A 13,164-nucleotide genomic window follows, 5' to 3' on the forward strand; every position below is an offset into this window, starting at 1 on the left:
GTGGAGCGCCATCCTTTGCGCGCTTCGTGTTCCTGAGCTGCCGTCTTGTTTCTCGCGATTTGCTGAGAATGGCTGTGCAAGGCGGTTGCAGGCCTGAACCGACCCTCTTGTTCTCTGGGAAGTTCTGGGGAATGGAGGCACCCATCATAGGCAGGGCACTTGGAGCTGGAGTGTTTAGTTCTTCTTCTAATGTCCACGTGGTTTCTCCTTTCCTGTATCTTGGCAGGCCATTTCCAGAGGTAATGAAGGAGCTGTTTCTCCTTTAAGGCAGGTACTGCAAGTAAGAGAAGAAGGAAGGAGGAAACCAGCGGAAAGAATGTCAAGAAAGCACAGCACGAGTTGGACCACAATGGGTTGGTTCCCTTGCCGGTGAAAGTCTGCTTCACATGCAGCAGGTATCCATGTATGAAGGAGGCGAAGCTGTCAGGGGTGGTGTGTGATTCCCAAAGTGCCTGGCGAGTGGGAGTTTCAGGCCTGATCTCTGGAGATGGGAGGGGTGGTCTAGGAGTCTCAGCAGGTCTGCTGGTGGGTGGCATCAAAGAGGCTGGTTGCTATTCACTGTGCTGCAAATTCTCTTGGAGGCTCGGGGCATCTTGGTGGGTGATTCTCTCACCCCATTTCAGGGAGGCAGGAACAAGAATTTCGTCACTTCCTGTCTAGGCTTGGCATCCATTTTAGCCAGTATTTTTTCCTGCCTAGACAGGGAGCGCACGGAATTCTTGGCTGGTTGCTATTCGCTGTGCCCAAATTCCCTCTTGCAAAATAAATGGCTGTTGAGACGAGGAAAGTGCATCCCTCTCCCCTCCCCCTCCCCCACCTCTTCCTGGAAATTGCTGAGCACCTGAAAGAGCAGGAGCCACCCAACTTCCCGGTTCCGGGGTCCAAATCTTACCTCAGCCGACAGTGTCCCTGCCCCGGTCCCTCATTTGCAAAACAGACAGTGTTGTGGCCTTCTGTGATACGTATGAATCAGCGATGTGAGGATGAACTGGCTTCATCTTTACATGGTGCTGTCTGAATTGTGTTGGGAGAAATTCTAGCGGCTGAACAGCTGCTGCTGGTGCTCAGGGGTTTTTGCGGCGTTGCTCCTATCTGAATAGTCATGAGCCAAAGTCCTGGGGGAATTCCAGAGTGGTTTGGTGTGTCAGAGGTATCTCCTCAGCCATTCATTCCAACTCATCAGTTCCTTGCTGTAATTGGGGGGGAGAGAGAGCGTCCATGTATGTATGTGTGTGTGTGTGTGTGTGTGTGTGTGTGTCTGTGTCCCGCCTGGAACTGTCTGGGTACATCTCTGGGGTAGCCTGCTGCTTTCCACCCTTCAGCAGCTCCTGTCAGGGCTGGCTCATCTCCCATCTGGAGTCTCTTTTCTGGGAAGTACATTAGTGGGGACACTTGGAATTTGCCATTTCTCCACGTCTAGTGCTATGGAGCCCAGGTCCTACCATGTTTCCCCCAAAATAAGACAGGGTCTTATATTAATGTTTGCACCAAAAGATGCATTAGGGCTTATTTTGGGGGTAGGACTTATTTTAGCGGAAATACGGTACCTTCACAATTCATAAAGGTGGGCTTTTGGCAGCCCCATTGCTTCCCCATCAGGTGTGATGCAAGCTGCATCCTCCTCCAAAAATCCTGAAAAATCATGATAGGGCTTATTTTCAGGGTAGGGTTTGTTTTCGGAGAAACACGGTATGTGCTGCAGCCCAGCTCTCCCCCTCCCTACAGCAAGCAGTGCAGAGACTTTGCCCGAGGACCTTGTCTTGGGCCTTTACTCCCTTGGAGCTGGCATTGCTTTCTCTTGGTGCTCTTGAGCTGCAGGACTTCCCTGCTTCTACTATTGCTGCTTCTACTATTGCTGCTTCTACTATTCTTCTCCCTCACCCTCCACCCCACCCCATGTAACATTCCCTCCTCCTTTCCAGGAGCTGTCGAGTGGCCCCTCTCATCCAGTGTGACTATTGCCCGCTTCTGTTTCATATGGATTGTCTGGAGCCTCCACTCACAGCCATGCCCTTAGGCAGGTGGATGTGTCCAAACCACATTGAGCATGTTGTGGTAAGCCAAGCCCCCTCCCTTGCCAGACTGGCAGTTGTTTTAACCGTGAGTTTTCTTCCTCCTTGCTGCAAGTCACGCAGTTTCCCTTGTGGGGGGGTGCAACGTGGCACCGCCTCTCCTAAAGGAGCTGCAGTGATGTAGTGGCTAAGAACAGGTGTACTCTAATCTGGAGGAACCGGGTTTGATTCCCCGCTCCCCCGCCTGGGGAATTCAGATTAGCCTGTGCACTCCAATACACGCCAACTGGGTGACCTTGGGCTAGTCACAGTTCTTTTGAGCTCTCTCAGCCCCACCTAATTTCACAGGGTGTTTGTTATGAGGGGGGAAGGGAAAGGAGTTTGTAAGCTGCTTTGAGTATCCTTGCAGGAGAGAAAGGGGGGATTTAAATCCAACTCTTCTTCTCTTGCAGCTGAACCAGAAGAACATGACCCTGAGCAACCGGTGCCGGTGACTGCATCGACCTTCAAGACACCATCTCCCAGACATCGCGGTCAAGGTGGGATTTCCTGGAACCGTGATCTCACATTGAAGAAGCATCCACTTAAATCGACCCGGGGTGGTGCAGTCGACGAAGAGAAGGGGCTTGAAGGTAGAGACAGCGTTGCTGAAGGGCGGCCAGCAAGGAGGAGAGGGGCCAGAGCTCACTCTGTATCTCATTATGGAGGAGGCTGGGTTGTGTATCTGGTTGCCTTCTAGTCTCGCAGCTTTGCCAACAGAGACGCTGGTTGGTTTTGGGAGGAGGTGATGCCCTCTCCAATAGATAAGGTCGTTTCCCTTCTGGAAGTCACAGTCCTGGTTACTGCTCCTCATACTGTTTCCCTCCTGCCACATTTGTTTGCTGTGAAACCAGACATGCGGGGCAGAAGTACTGTGCTGTAAGAAAATAGTTCAGAAAGATACTATGGTCAAGGGATAGGCACTGTAGACCACACTGCTGTGCACTGTCTCTTCCTGTAAGAATGCTCCTCCTCAGTAATATTGATGCTCTCCTCCTTACAGGTTCCTGATGCTATAAAATCCCAGTATCGGGTTCCGCCACCATTGCTAGCACCCGCAGCCATCAGGGACGGGGAGCTCATCTGTAACGGGGTCCCCGAAGAGTCCATTCACAAGCACCTTTGGAATTCGGAGCACTTAGCCACCCAGACGGAGCAACAAGAGGTAAGTGCAGAGAGGTGTTGTCTGCGGGTTCCGGAGGGCTGCTTTCTCGCCATTTGGTCGGGCTTCTTTTTCTAGGAAGGGATCCTCCCCAGTCAAGCCTTTGGCATTGGGCTGTGGTGACAGCTGGCTCTTGCACATTGCCTTTCCCACAACACCCAACAGCTGGTGTTGGTGTGCTTAAGTTTAAAAGCACTCCCTCAGACAGCCCAGTGGGAGTCCCCCAGTAAAGGCAACAGCATCTATATTACCCCCTCCTCCCATAACAAAATGAATCGCTAGTGTGAGCTGCACTGGGCTACCAAATGGTAGGGCAAGAGCCAGTAGAAGTTGGTTGGGGGTATCAGGAGTCCTGTTGTACCTGCTGGGCCATCAGCTCACCTTTCCAGCACTAGAAAAAGAAGCCCGACCAAATGAGGCTTCATGTGCAAGGACAGCCCTTAAGTCCAGCTCTTCCTACCAAGCGCCGTTCTGGAGGCGCCAGTAACTTCCTCTTTAACTTGCATTTTGTTGTTGTTTTAATTTTATTTATGGGTTTTCTGGGCTGGGCTTGGGGTGGCTTACGACAAAGGTTACGCAACCTCGTAAAAACACCCTATTCTAAAACCTGTAAATCTCATGGATTCCCACAACGCATATACTCAGGTGCCATTACATTTCAAAATTAATTCAAATTGGAGAGCCAGTGGGGTGTAGTGGTTAAGAGCAGGTGCACTCTAATCTGGAGGAACCGAGTTTCATTCCCCACTCTGCCACTTGAGCTGTGAAGGTTTATCTGGGGAACCAGATTAGCTTGTGCAACACATGCCAGCTGGGTGACCTTGGGCTAGTCACAGTTCTTCGGAGCTCTCTCAGCCCCACCCACCTCACAGGGTGTTTGTTGGGGAGTGGAAAGGAGATTGTAAGCCCCTTTGAGTCTCCTTACAGGAGAGAAAGGGGAGGGGGTATAAATACAAACTCTTCTTCTACCATCTCCATTCATCATATTGGGGAAGGGGAGAAGGGAAAAGAAAGGGGAGAGGCCTGTAAGATAGAAACCTTCTCAATCTAAGGCCCAGTTGAACAGCTCCATCTTACAGGCCCTGCACAATTGCAGCTGTTCTCTGAGCTTGTTGCTGGAGCTAAAGGGGCTTCTACTGTAGGAAAAATCTCCAGATCACCCACTTCGTTGCGTAATACGTGGCCACATGGAGGTCCTGTTGAATTCCACTGCTTCCTTGATCTCCATTAGCTCCAGTCCCCACATTTTGCCTGCGAGTCTGTTGTTCTGTCCGTCCTTGTACCTGCTGCGGGATCCCGGCGAGCCAGCTCTGAAAGCAGGGCTGCAGGGTTGAGCGGGCGCAGGACAGTGGGGGTCCTCTTTCTTCGTGTGTGACCTTCGTGTCTCTGCTTTCAGTGGTTGTGCAGTGTCATTGCCCTGCAGTGCAGCATCTTGAAACACTTGTCTGCTAAGCAGATGCCTTCACTTTGGGACTCTGAACAAGCAGAAACAGCCGATGTGAAACCAGCAATCGCGGCCGACTGCTCCCTCGCCGGTCCGTACCAGGCAGCTGACAAGGCCAACGTCCCTTCCATCTACCCGGCATCCTGTGGCCCTGGGATAACTGCCCAGAACTCCTTGGACTCCCTGCAGGAGGAAGCCCACTACCCCCCGTGTCCAGACAGAACCAAGAAGGCATCGCCTTGCGGGACATCCAATGGCCCCAGCCCAGCCTCAGACGTGAAAGTCAACGGCCCCCATTTCTACAGTGACTCCTCAGCACACTTGACTGACTCTCCGAGGCTGAGCGGGCAGGCCAACGTGATCTCTCCCGGCGTGTCTCATCGGCAGCTGTGGCCCCGGCCCTCCACGCCTCCTGCGGCTTGCGGGCTCCTCAACCACATGGCGGGAGCTGTTGTAAAGACTTCGAGAATGCGGTTGGGCCTGTTTCTTGCGTGCACCGGGGTTCCGTGCCAGTCGCGGGCATGCCGGCTTCCATCCTCAGCTCGTGCGCCAGCTTGGAAGCGGCCAGCACTTTGCAGAGGAAGAACGCACAGACGCAGATTTCAGCGCTCGCTAGCCAGAGGCTTGGGGCGATGGATTCTCTCCTTCGATCGCCACCTCGGCACTCACTCCTCCCAGCCGATGCGTGGAGGAGCGGGATCTCACCGGCTGTCTGGTCGGGCCACACGAGATTTTTTTTTGCTCCCCAGCCCCGCCTCCAGGTGAGCGGGGTGGTGGAATACTGAAACGTTTAGGAGAATTCCTTAGGGATACTACCCTCTGCTCAGTGTGGGGTGGCCAAAAGAGCACTCTGGGGATCCTTTGGGGAGGAACTGTGGGTCACAGCACCTGCTTTGTATGCAGAAGATATTGGGTGCAATCTGGTGGTATAACTCTGGGGGAAATACCTTTTATCTTCTCCTTCGGCAATCGGGATCCAGCTTTCTTTAAGGCAGCTTCATCTGTTTTTGTACTTTTTCACCCAAAACTCTATTCCGTTTTTCCTTTGGCAGTTTGAACTAGTTCAAGGGTGTAGTAAGGGCAGGTCCTATATGGTGCTCGTCAGGGAAGATTTGCTCATCCCTGCTGTCATGGTGCCTTCTGTTGCCTTCTGCTTTGGCTCTAGGGTCCTCTTGCCTGTTTTCTGTGACCAGAGTGTGGGGTTTGAGCAACAATCCTGTGTGTCTCCTTCTGCAAAGGAGGGTACACTCCCTGCCCCCTTTGCAATCTTACTTGTTGCATCATGTGGGGGAAATGGATCACAGTCTGTCTGAAATGACATGGTTGGTGACTGGAGTCAGACAGTTTTGCACCAGCACCAAACTTGTGCAGATCACGCCGTTTCCATTAGCTTGCTGCTCTGTACTGGCTGATTTCAGACCCAAGGGTTTGGGTGGGCATTTTTGGCAGGTCAGAGTACTGCCTTCCTCACCAATGCCCACCATGTGCCACAGAGCTCCTTGTCAAAGGGCCCCCCAAGCAACAGCTGCCCTATAGAGACTTCCGTCGTCTTGTGTTGTCAGGACAATACAGTGAGAACCATGTCAGTTGTGTTTCACAAGCACGCTTTAAATAAAACATTTTGCGTTATCGTTGCAAGGTAATGCGTAGCTGATTCTGTTGGACCACAACTCCTGAGCCCTGGTCCGAATTCTGACCAATCTCATTAATTGATTGGAAGGTGCTTTCTGCCAGAGGCCTCAAGAAACTTCTGGGAATGGGTGGGAAGCAACATTCCCCGTGAGCCACGCAGGCATCATACTGGTGCCGTGCAGGTGTGTGGCTGCCCAGGTAGAAGGAGCTCTTGCTGTCAGCTCAGTTCCACTCAGCGAGAGCAGGCTTCTACACAGCAGTATGGAAGCCTTAGAGGGACTATTGGTGGGAAAGCACTTTGAAAAATTCTGAACTGCTTACAGTAATGGAGAAAGAGCAGCATCACACACAACTGAACTCACAAAAACCCATTTGCTGTTGTTTTTGATGGATACCGGAGTACCAGTCTCTATGGTGAAATCCTTAGCATTAGAAAACTCGAGTGAAGGATCAGTTCCCGTTTAAAGTACCTGAAAGCAACTAAGATGACTACGTCACCGCTATTGCCTTGGCTCAGTTTGGCCAGTTATAGTTTCTAGGGTTGAGCTGTTGGATCCGAGCAACCAGTCCGCAAGCATTCCAGTTTGTGCTGTGAGATGATCTGGAAGTTAAGTGACTGCAGGCAGCAGTGGCTGTACAATACCCTCCTCCTTGAAATGGGGTGTGTGTGTGCCCATTTCCTCCTCCTCTGCCCTCACTCTTATTCCGAGAAAGTGGATTTCCCCTCCCTTGCATGCCACCCCCTTCATCCTCCTCCACTAGGTGGATGGGCCAAACCAGATTCCGTCCCTCCTCCCTTGTATGCCACCCCTCCCTCCTGCCCCTCCCTTGCATGCCACTCCCCACCCTCACTCAACTCCCCTCCCTTGCATGCCACTCCTTACTACCTCCCCTCCCTCACTTCCCTTCCCTTGCATGCCACCCCTTACTCCCTCACTCCCCTTACCTTGTATGCCACCCCTCCCTCTCCCTCTGCTAGGGTTCCGCTTAACATGATTTCCAAAGCAGCATAGGATGAGATTGTGTTCTATCCTTACAGAGGACACGGGGGGCCCCACTTTGAGAGAAACAGCAATTGCAATACTGCTTTTCAGGGAAACAGTCCTATTAAAAAAGGAACACTGGCTCTCAAAAGCTTATGCTGTAGAAATGTTGGTCCTTAAGGTGCTGTTGCGTTCAAGGCTTGCTGTTCTACTGCAGCAACCAACGCAGCCGGCATTCTTAAGAGAGCTTTTGGTGTCTCTTTATAGGTATTGTACTCTAGCGGTTCTTTGGGGTAGGGAGTCTCTTGTGGATGTCTTTTGCCGGCAGTTTAGCTAGTTTGTCTTAGATTTATGTGGTTTTTAATCATGGAAAATCTGTTTTCCACCTTGGGGGGGAAGGCAGACTTAAAATATATGCGATAAAATAAATCTGGCTATTATGGGGGGAAAGGAGCTGGGCTTGATGGGTCATTGGTCCAATCGGGCAGGACTGTCCTGATCTTTGTGGTCCAGGAGTTTGTACTTTAGCCATGGTGGCACCATCCAGGAGCAGCAGTGGCGTAGTGGTTAAGAACAGGTGTACTCTAATCTGGAGGAACTTGGTTTGATTCCCTGCTCTGCCGCCTGAGCTGTGGAGGCTTATCTGGGGAATCCAGATTAACCTGTGCACTCCAACACACGCCACAGTTCTTCTCTCAGCCCTACCTACTTTCAGGGTGTTTGGGGGGGGGGAAGGGAAAGGACCCTTTGAGTCTCCTATAGGAGAGAAAGGGGGTATATAAATCCAACTCTTCTTCTTCATCCAGGGAAGGCTTAGAAAGTGGGGAAGGGATAATTTGGGCAAGTAGAAGATCTGAACATCTTAGTTCCAGGTTTCCCTTACCTCACCTAGGGCTGCTCACTTCAATTTTAGCTATTCCATTTAAAAACCTGCCTCTCACCTTATTTCCTGAAACAAACACCCAAGATTGGCTTTCATGTTTATACTAAATTGCTAAGAGGCATCATTGAAAAGCCTCAATAATACTTATCTGCCCACATAAAAATGAAATTGGTTCTGGTGGGTTTTCCGGGCTGTGTGGCCGTGGTCTGGTGGATCTTGTTCCTAACATTTCACCTGCATCTGTGGCTGGCATCTTCAGAGGTGTATCACAGAGGGTGTATCTTCAGAGGTGTATCACCCTCTGTGATACACCTCTGAAGAAGCCAGCCACAGATGCAGGTGAAACGTTAGGAACAAGATCCACCAGACCATGGCCACACAGCCCGGAAAACCCACCAGAACCAGTTGAATCCGGCTGTGAAAGCCTTCGACAATACAAAAATGAAATTGTTGTACTCTACCCAAAAGGAAACTATACCATGTGCTTAATTCCAGGAGCTCTGTTGAAACTGGAGAGAGAGGATCTAAGGGTTTGTTGGTGCTAGAAAGGACTTTTTGAGTTGGATTTTAGGCCATGGTGCTTCTCTCTGTCTCTTTCTGTTTGTGGATCTCACTGGATGTTCTGGGGCTGCGAACAATTGTCACTGTAGATTACGGTGAATAGCTGTGTTGGTCTGAAGCAGCAGAAAAAATGAGTCTAGTGGCACCTTTCAGACCAACAAAGCACCACTCTTGGTATAAAACTTTTGTGTGCACGCCCCTAAGAGTTTATACCAAGGATAAAATTTTGTTGGTCTTAAGGGTCCCGTTGGACTCAAATTGTCCCCAGGAAGCATTTTGCAAACCTGCTTAGCAAGCAGCTGCGAGGTCATAGCTTCTGGTTCTCTCCCCTTCCTTCTCCAGACGGCAAGGTCAGCCCAAGCGTTTTTACGGCGCCTTCAGTGCCGCCCCCCAACTCTGCAGCGCCCCTGGACCTCACCTGTTCCTTGAAAGCATTAATGGATGGCAACGGAGGTGAGTCCCAGTTTCTTTCTGTTTCTTGCTTCCAAAAAACGGCATGCTGGTCTGCAGGCTGCAAGTCACTTGCATGTTGACCTTGCTTGCTGCTGGGGCAGCAGTGGCCATGTGACCCGGCATGATCTCTTCCTACTGTGGGCTGGCATTGACACCCAAACTCTCCAAGGTAGAGATTTAACATTTCCCAAATGTTTTAAGTGAAGGGGGGGGGGGGGGGATGAAATTTTGAAGAGCTGAAATATTTATAACGTTGTACTATCAAGACCAAACTTATTTTACTGATTTAACAATAAAATCTTATCATTTATTGCTCAGCATATCAAATTATATTATTTGGCATATTTATGGAATTTTAAAAGCATAAATGTCTTAATTTTCCATAAGGAATGTCAGAAAGTCAACATGATGTAGTGATTAAGAGTGGTGGACTTTAATGCAGAGAACTGGGCTCGATTCCCCACTCCTCCACATGAGCAGCGAACTCTGATCTGGTGAACCAGGCTTGTTTCCCTGCTCTTCCACATGAAGCCTGCTGGGTGACCTTGGACCAGTCACAGTTTTCTCCAAACTCTCTCAACCCCACCTTCCTCACAAAGTATCTGTTTGGAGTTTGTAAGCCGCTTTGAGACTCCTTCCAGGAGAGTAAAGTGGGGCATAAATCCAAATTCTTCTTCTACACAAAACTAGCTCTTTGTGCTTTGATATGATAAGATAAGATAAACTTTAACGTCATTGTGCACGCACAACAAAAATACAAACATCCCCCGATGCACATTTGTGTAGTCCTCACACCCTATTTTCCACAATCCCCTTCCAACCATCCTTACACAGTACCTATGTCTTCAATTTTTGCTCTCTGAAAGGTGGGGAACAATTAAAATCAAAGGTAGAAATTCATTCTGTAGCAAATAAAAAACAAATGTGTCATTTAGACCGAAATGGTCTTTTGCAGCCACCAGGTGCAAGACTGCCAGTATATTTGGATATCAGATTATATGTAATATTGAGAACACTGATCTCTTTGAAGAATGTATTTTATCATTAAAAGACATAACGGGGTATCTACTGTTGCCAAAATTAGTGTTTAAAACAGTAAACACATTCTGGAAAATACATTGTCAGTATAAGTACAGTTATCCAACACTAGATTTTTCGTGTTTTGAATGGAATTTGCCTTTAAAAAACTCTTCACTCATTCCCAAAAGAAAAAAAATTATTCAGAGATTTTTTTTTTCAGTGCCGTCCCCAAATTTTGCAATTTTTCTGCTGGGCAAATTGAACAGAGTCCTGAGAGTTTTTCATGCTACACATTTTAAAGTGAGGAAAAAACCCCTCTCTTGAGAGCCATTCCGCTCATTCCAAAGAAGAAAATAGTTCACAGCAGTTATTTTAGCCTCAGGCTTCTCAAAAAAATTCCTGCTTTTTTTCAGAACTTCCTCTTTTTTTGTTGGACCTTCATTAGGAATGTTGTAACTGCTGCAGGAGGAGCCACATGGCTCAGTGGTTAAGTGCTTGCACTCACACGGTCAGGAGTTCGAGCCCCCTGTGGGTCAGATATCCTGGCAGCTGGCTCATGGTCAACTCGGCTATCCATCCATTTCTTGGATGGTAAATGAGTACCTAGCTCATAGCTGGGGGGTAAAGACTAACTAGGAAAAGCAATGGAATACTACCCCACAAAAGTGGCTTGCCTATGAAATCACTGCTTGCAGTGGTACCCCAGGGTCAGATACGACTGAAGGGGAAACTGTCTCCTATCGCTTGCCATCCCCCTAAAAAAAGAAGAAGGCAAAGACAGTTAAGCCAGAGGCGAGACTCAGAGGATGAACTGTATTTGTTTTGACCCTGGGATGTCAGGAGATTGGGCTGACCCTGTCTGATCACGTCTGCTGCTGCTGTTTCCTGCTATGGGAGCAGTGTTTGCTTTAGGAAGGGACGCTTTGCTTCTCGTAGCTCAGCTCGGCGCTCACGCTCACAACCCCCCCTCCCCCCTCGCTAAGCAGTCTTCTTTTCTTCCTGCAGAAATAGAGATTAGCATGCTGGACGAGAAGTTGATCAAGTTCCTGGCCTTGCAGAGAATCCACCAGCTCTTTGCTTCCAAAGTTCAACCCCTCATAGGCAGCGCTGGTGCTGCCCCGCCCAGCCCCGTGGGCAGTCAGACCGAAGGTAGGTACCAGCAGAACACTGGCGTCTTCTTCTCTTGGGCATTGGTCCTGCCCAGCGTCTGCCCCCGTGTGCGCTCTGTAGGCGGGGAGGAGTACCAAAGTGTTTGGTTGAGCTACGTTGTCAGCCACAGGCCTGATCGTCCAAAGTTAGTGGTGAGGGGAGTGAACCGCAAGATCTGGGAGCAGCAGTCCCACTCTGAGATGTTCTCCAGACCTCATCAACAGCTTGTTGGCTTTTCTCTGTTGCGGTTTCCCAACTTCTGTCATGCAGAAAGAGTGATCTTGTTGAGGCTGGATTGGCTGGTGGGAGCCTGGCTGGGGCTGATCTTTCCTCCTCTGAACTGCTGGTTTTCTCTCAGGGCTCCATTTGGGTGCTGCACAGGAGGAAGAAAGAAAAGGGTGGGATGCCAGATGTGAGGGGGAGGGGGCTCAGGGGTCTGTAACCTGCGGCTCTCCAGATGTTCATGGACTACAATTCCCATCAACCAATTGGCCATGCTGGCAGGGGCTGATGGGATTTGTAGTCCATGAACATCTGGAGAACCACAGGTGTAGACCATGGGGCTAGGTGGAGACAAGGAACTTCTTCCCAGCCAAGGATGTGTTGGTTTGAATCTCTTGTGTTTTTAGCAATTGCAACAAAAGACGTACGTGTTTTAAAGATAACATTTTCCCTTATTAAAAATGTTATTGGTACTTAAGCAGCCTTACGCTACCAGAGATACTTTAAAAAAATTCACAAAAAGTGCCTTTCCCATAAGGACTCTCTGTTTCATCTGGAGCGAGTGTCAACATTAAAAAATATTCTTTGCCACTTGCTCTTTATAAACACCCAGGTAAAATTGGATCTTTAGAGCTACTACTTATAAATCACACTCGCTCTGCTGTATCTCTAACTTCAAAACCACTAATCATCAATTTGGTTTTTTTTTTTCTATTTTATCCAAATACTCTATCAAGGGTTTCTAATTGTCCAGAAACTTAACTTAAGTCCTTTTTTTAAAGTAACAAAGTTAGATTGGCCCTCTCTGCCAACTGGAATATTTCCCCCACCATTCCTCATTTGTAGCCATATTATTTCCAACCAGGTTGGGATGGTCCACTTCTTATCTTTTAAGGGTGTGTTCCAACTGGAGGTGTGCTTGGGGCCAAATAAGACACTATAACAGGGTGGCCAACCTATGGCACTCCAGATATTCATGCTGGCAGGGACCAATGGGAATTGTAGTCCATGAACATCTGGAGTGCCATAGGTTGGCCACCCCTGCTGACTATATTAAATACCACACCTTGGTGTAGTCACAGCTCTCTCTGAATTCTCTCAGCCCCACCTTCCTCACAAGTTTTCTGTTGTGGGGAAAGGAAGGGAATAGGAGTTGGAAGACCCTTCAAGTCAGGAGAGAAAGGTGGGGTACAAATCCAAACTCTTCTTCTTCTTCTTCTTCTCCCTGCTCCTCTCTTTGTTTTTAGGGGGCTGAGATGTATGTTCTGCTCCTGGCATCTAATGAGGCCCTCTGCTCTACCATCACAGGGGGTGTTGAGGTGGATTTCTCTCTCTCTCTCTCTCTTTGGGGGCACTTGCTATTGAGATCAACTTTCTGTCTTGCAGGGCAGAGGAAGGAGGTGCAGGCCCGGGCTGTCTTCTACCCTCTGCTGGGAATGGGTAGCGCCGTGAACATGTGCTACAGAACCCTCTACATTGGGACAGGCAAGGGCCCACTTATTGCATGGCTCACGTCTCCCAGTCCGCCTTGAATCCCCTGTGGGCTTTGCAGAAGCCCCATATGACCACACTGCAGGCCTTTCCGTTCCCAAGTCAGTTGGGAA

At 49.4% G+C, this 13,164-nt stretch overlaps 1 protein-coding gene across 1 annotated transcript in view; it reads left to right on the forward strand.

Moving 5' to 3' along the window:
• Positions 1–13,164, forward strand: part of PHF12 (PHD finger protein 12) — a 34,833-nt gene that overhangs the window by 18,689 nt on the left and 2,980 nt on the right. The window contains 10 exon segments of the mRNA XM_048519073.1: positions 272–395; positions 1,923–2,055; positions 2,465–2,644; positions 3,055–3,216; positions 4,610–5,119; positions 5,122–5,286; positions 5,289–5,367; positions 9,023–9,169; positions 11,195–11,338; positions 12,947–13,045. Coding sequence (XP_048375030.1) covers positions 272–395; positions 1,923–2,055; positions 2,465–2,644; positions 3,055–3,216; positions 4,610–5,119; positions 5,122–5,286; positions 5,289–5,367; positions 9,023–9,169; positions 11,195–11,338; positions 12,947–13,045 — 1,743 coding nt within the window.

This window comes from Sphaerodactylus townsendi, linkage group LG16 (genome assembly GCF_021028975.2).
Source record: "Sphaerodactylus townsendi isolate TG3544 linkage group LG16, MPM_Stown_v2.3, whole genome shotgun sequence".
Taxonomy (NCBI): Eukaryota; Metazoa; Chordata; class Lepidosauria; order Squamata; family Sphaerodactylidae; genus Sphaerodactylus; species Sphaerodactylus townsendi.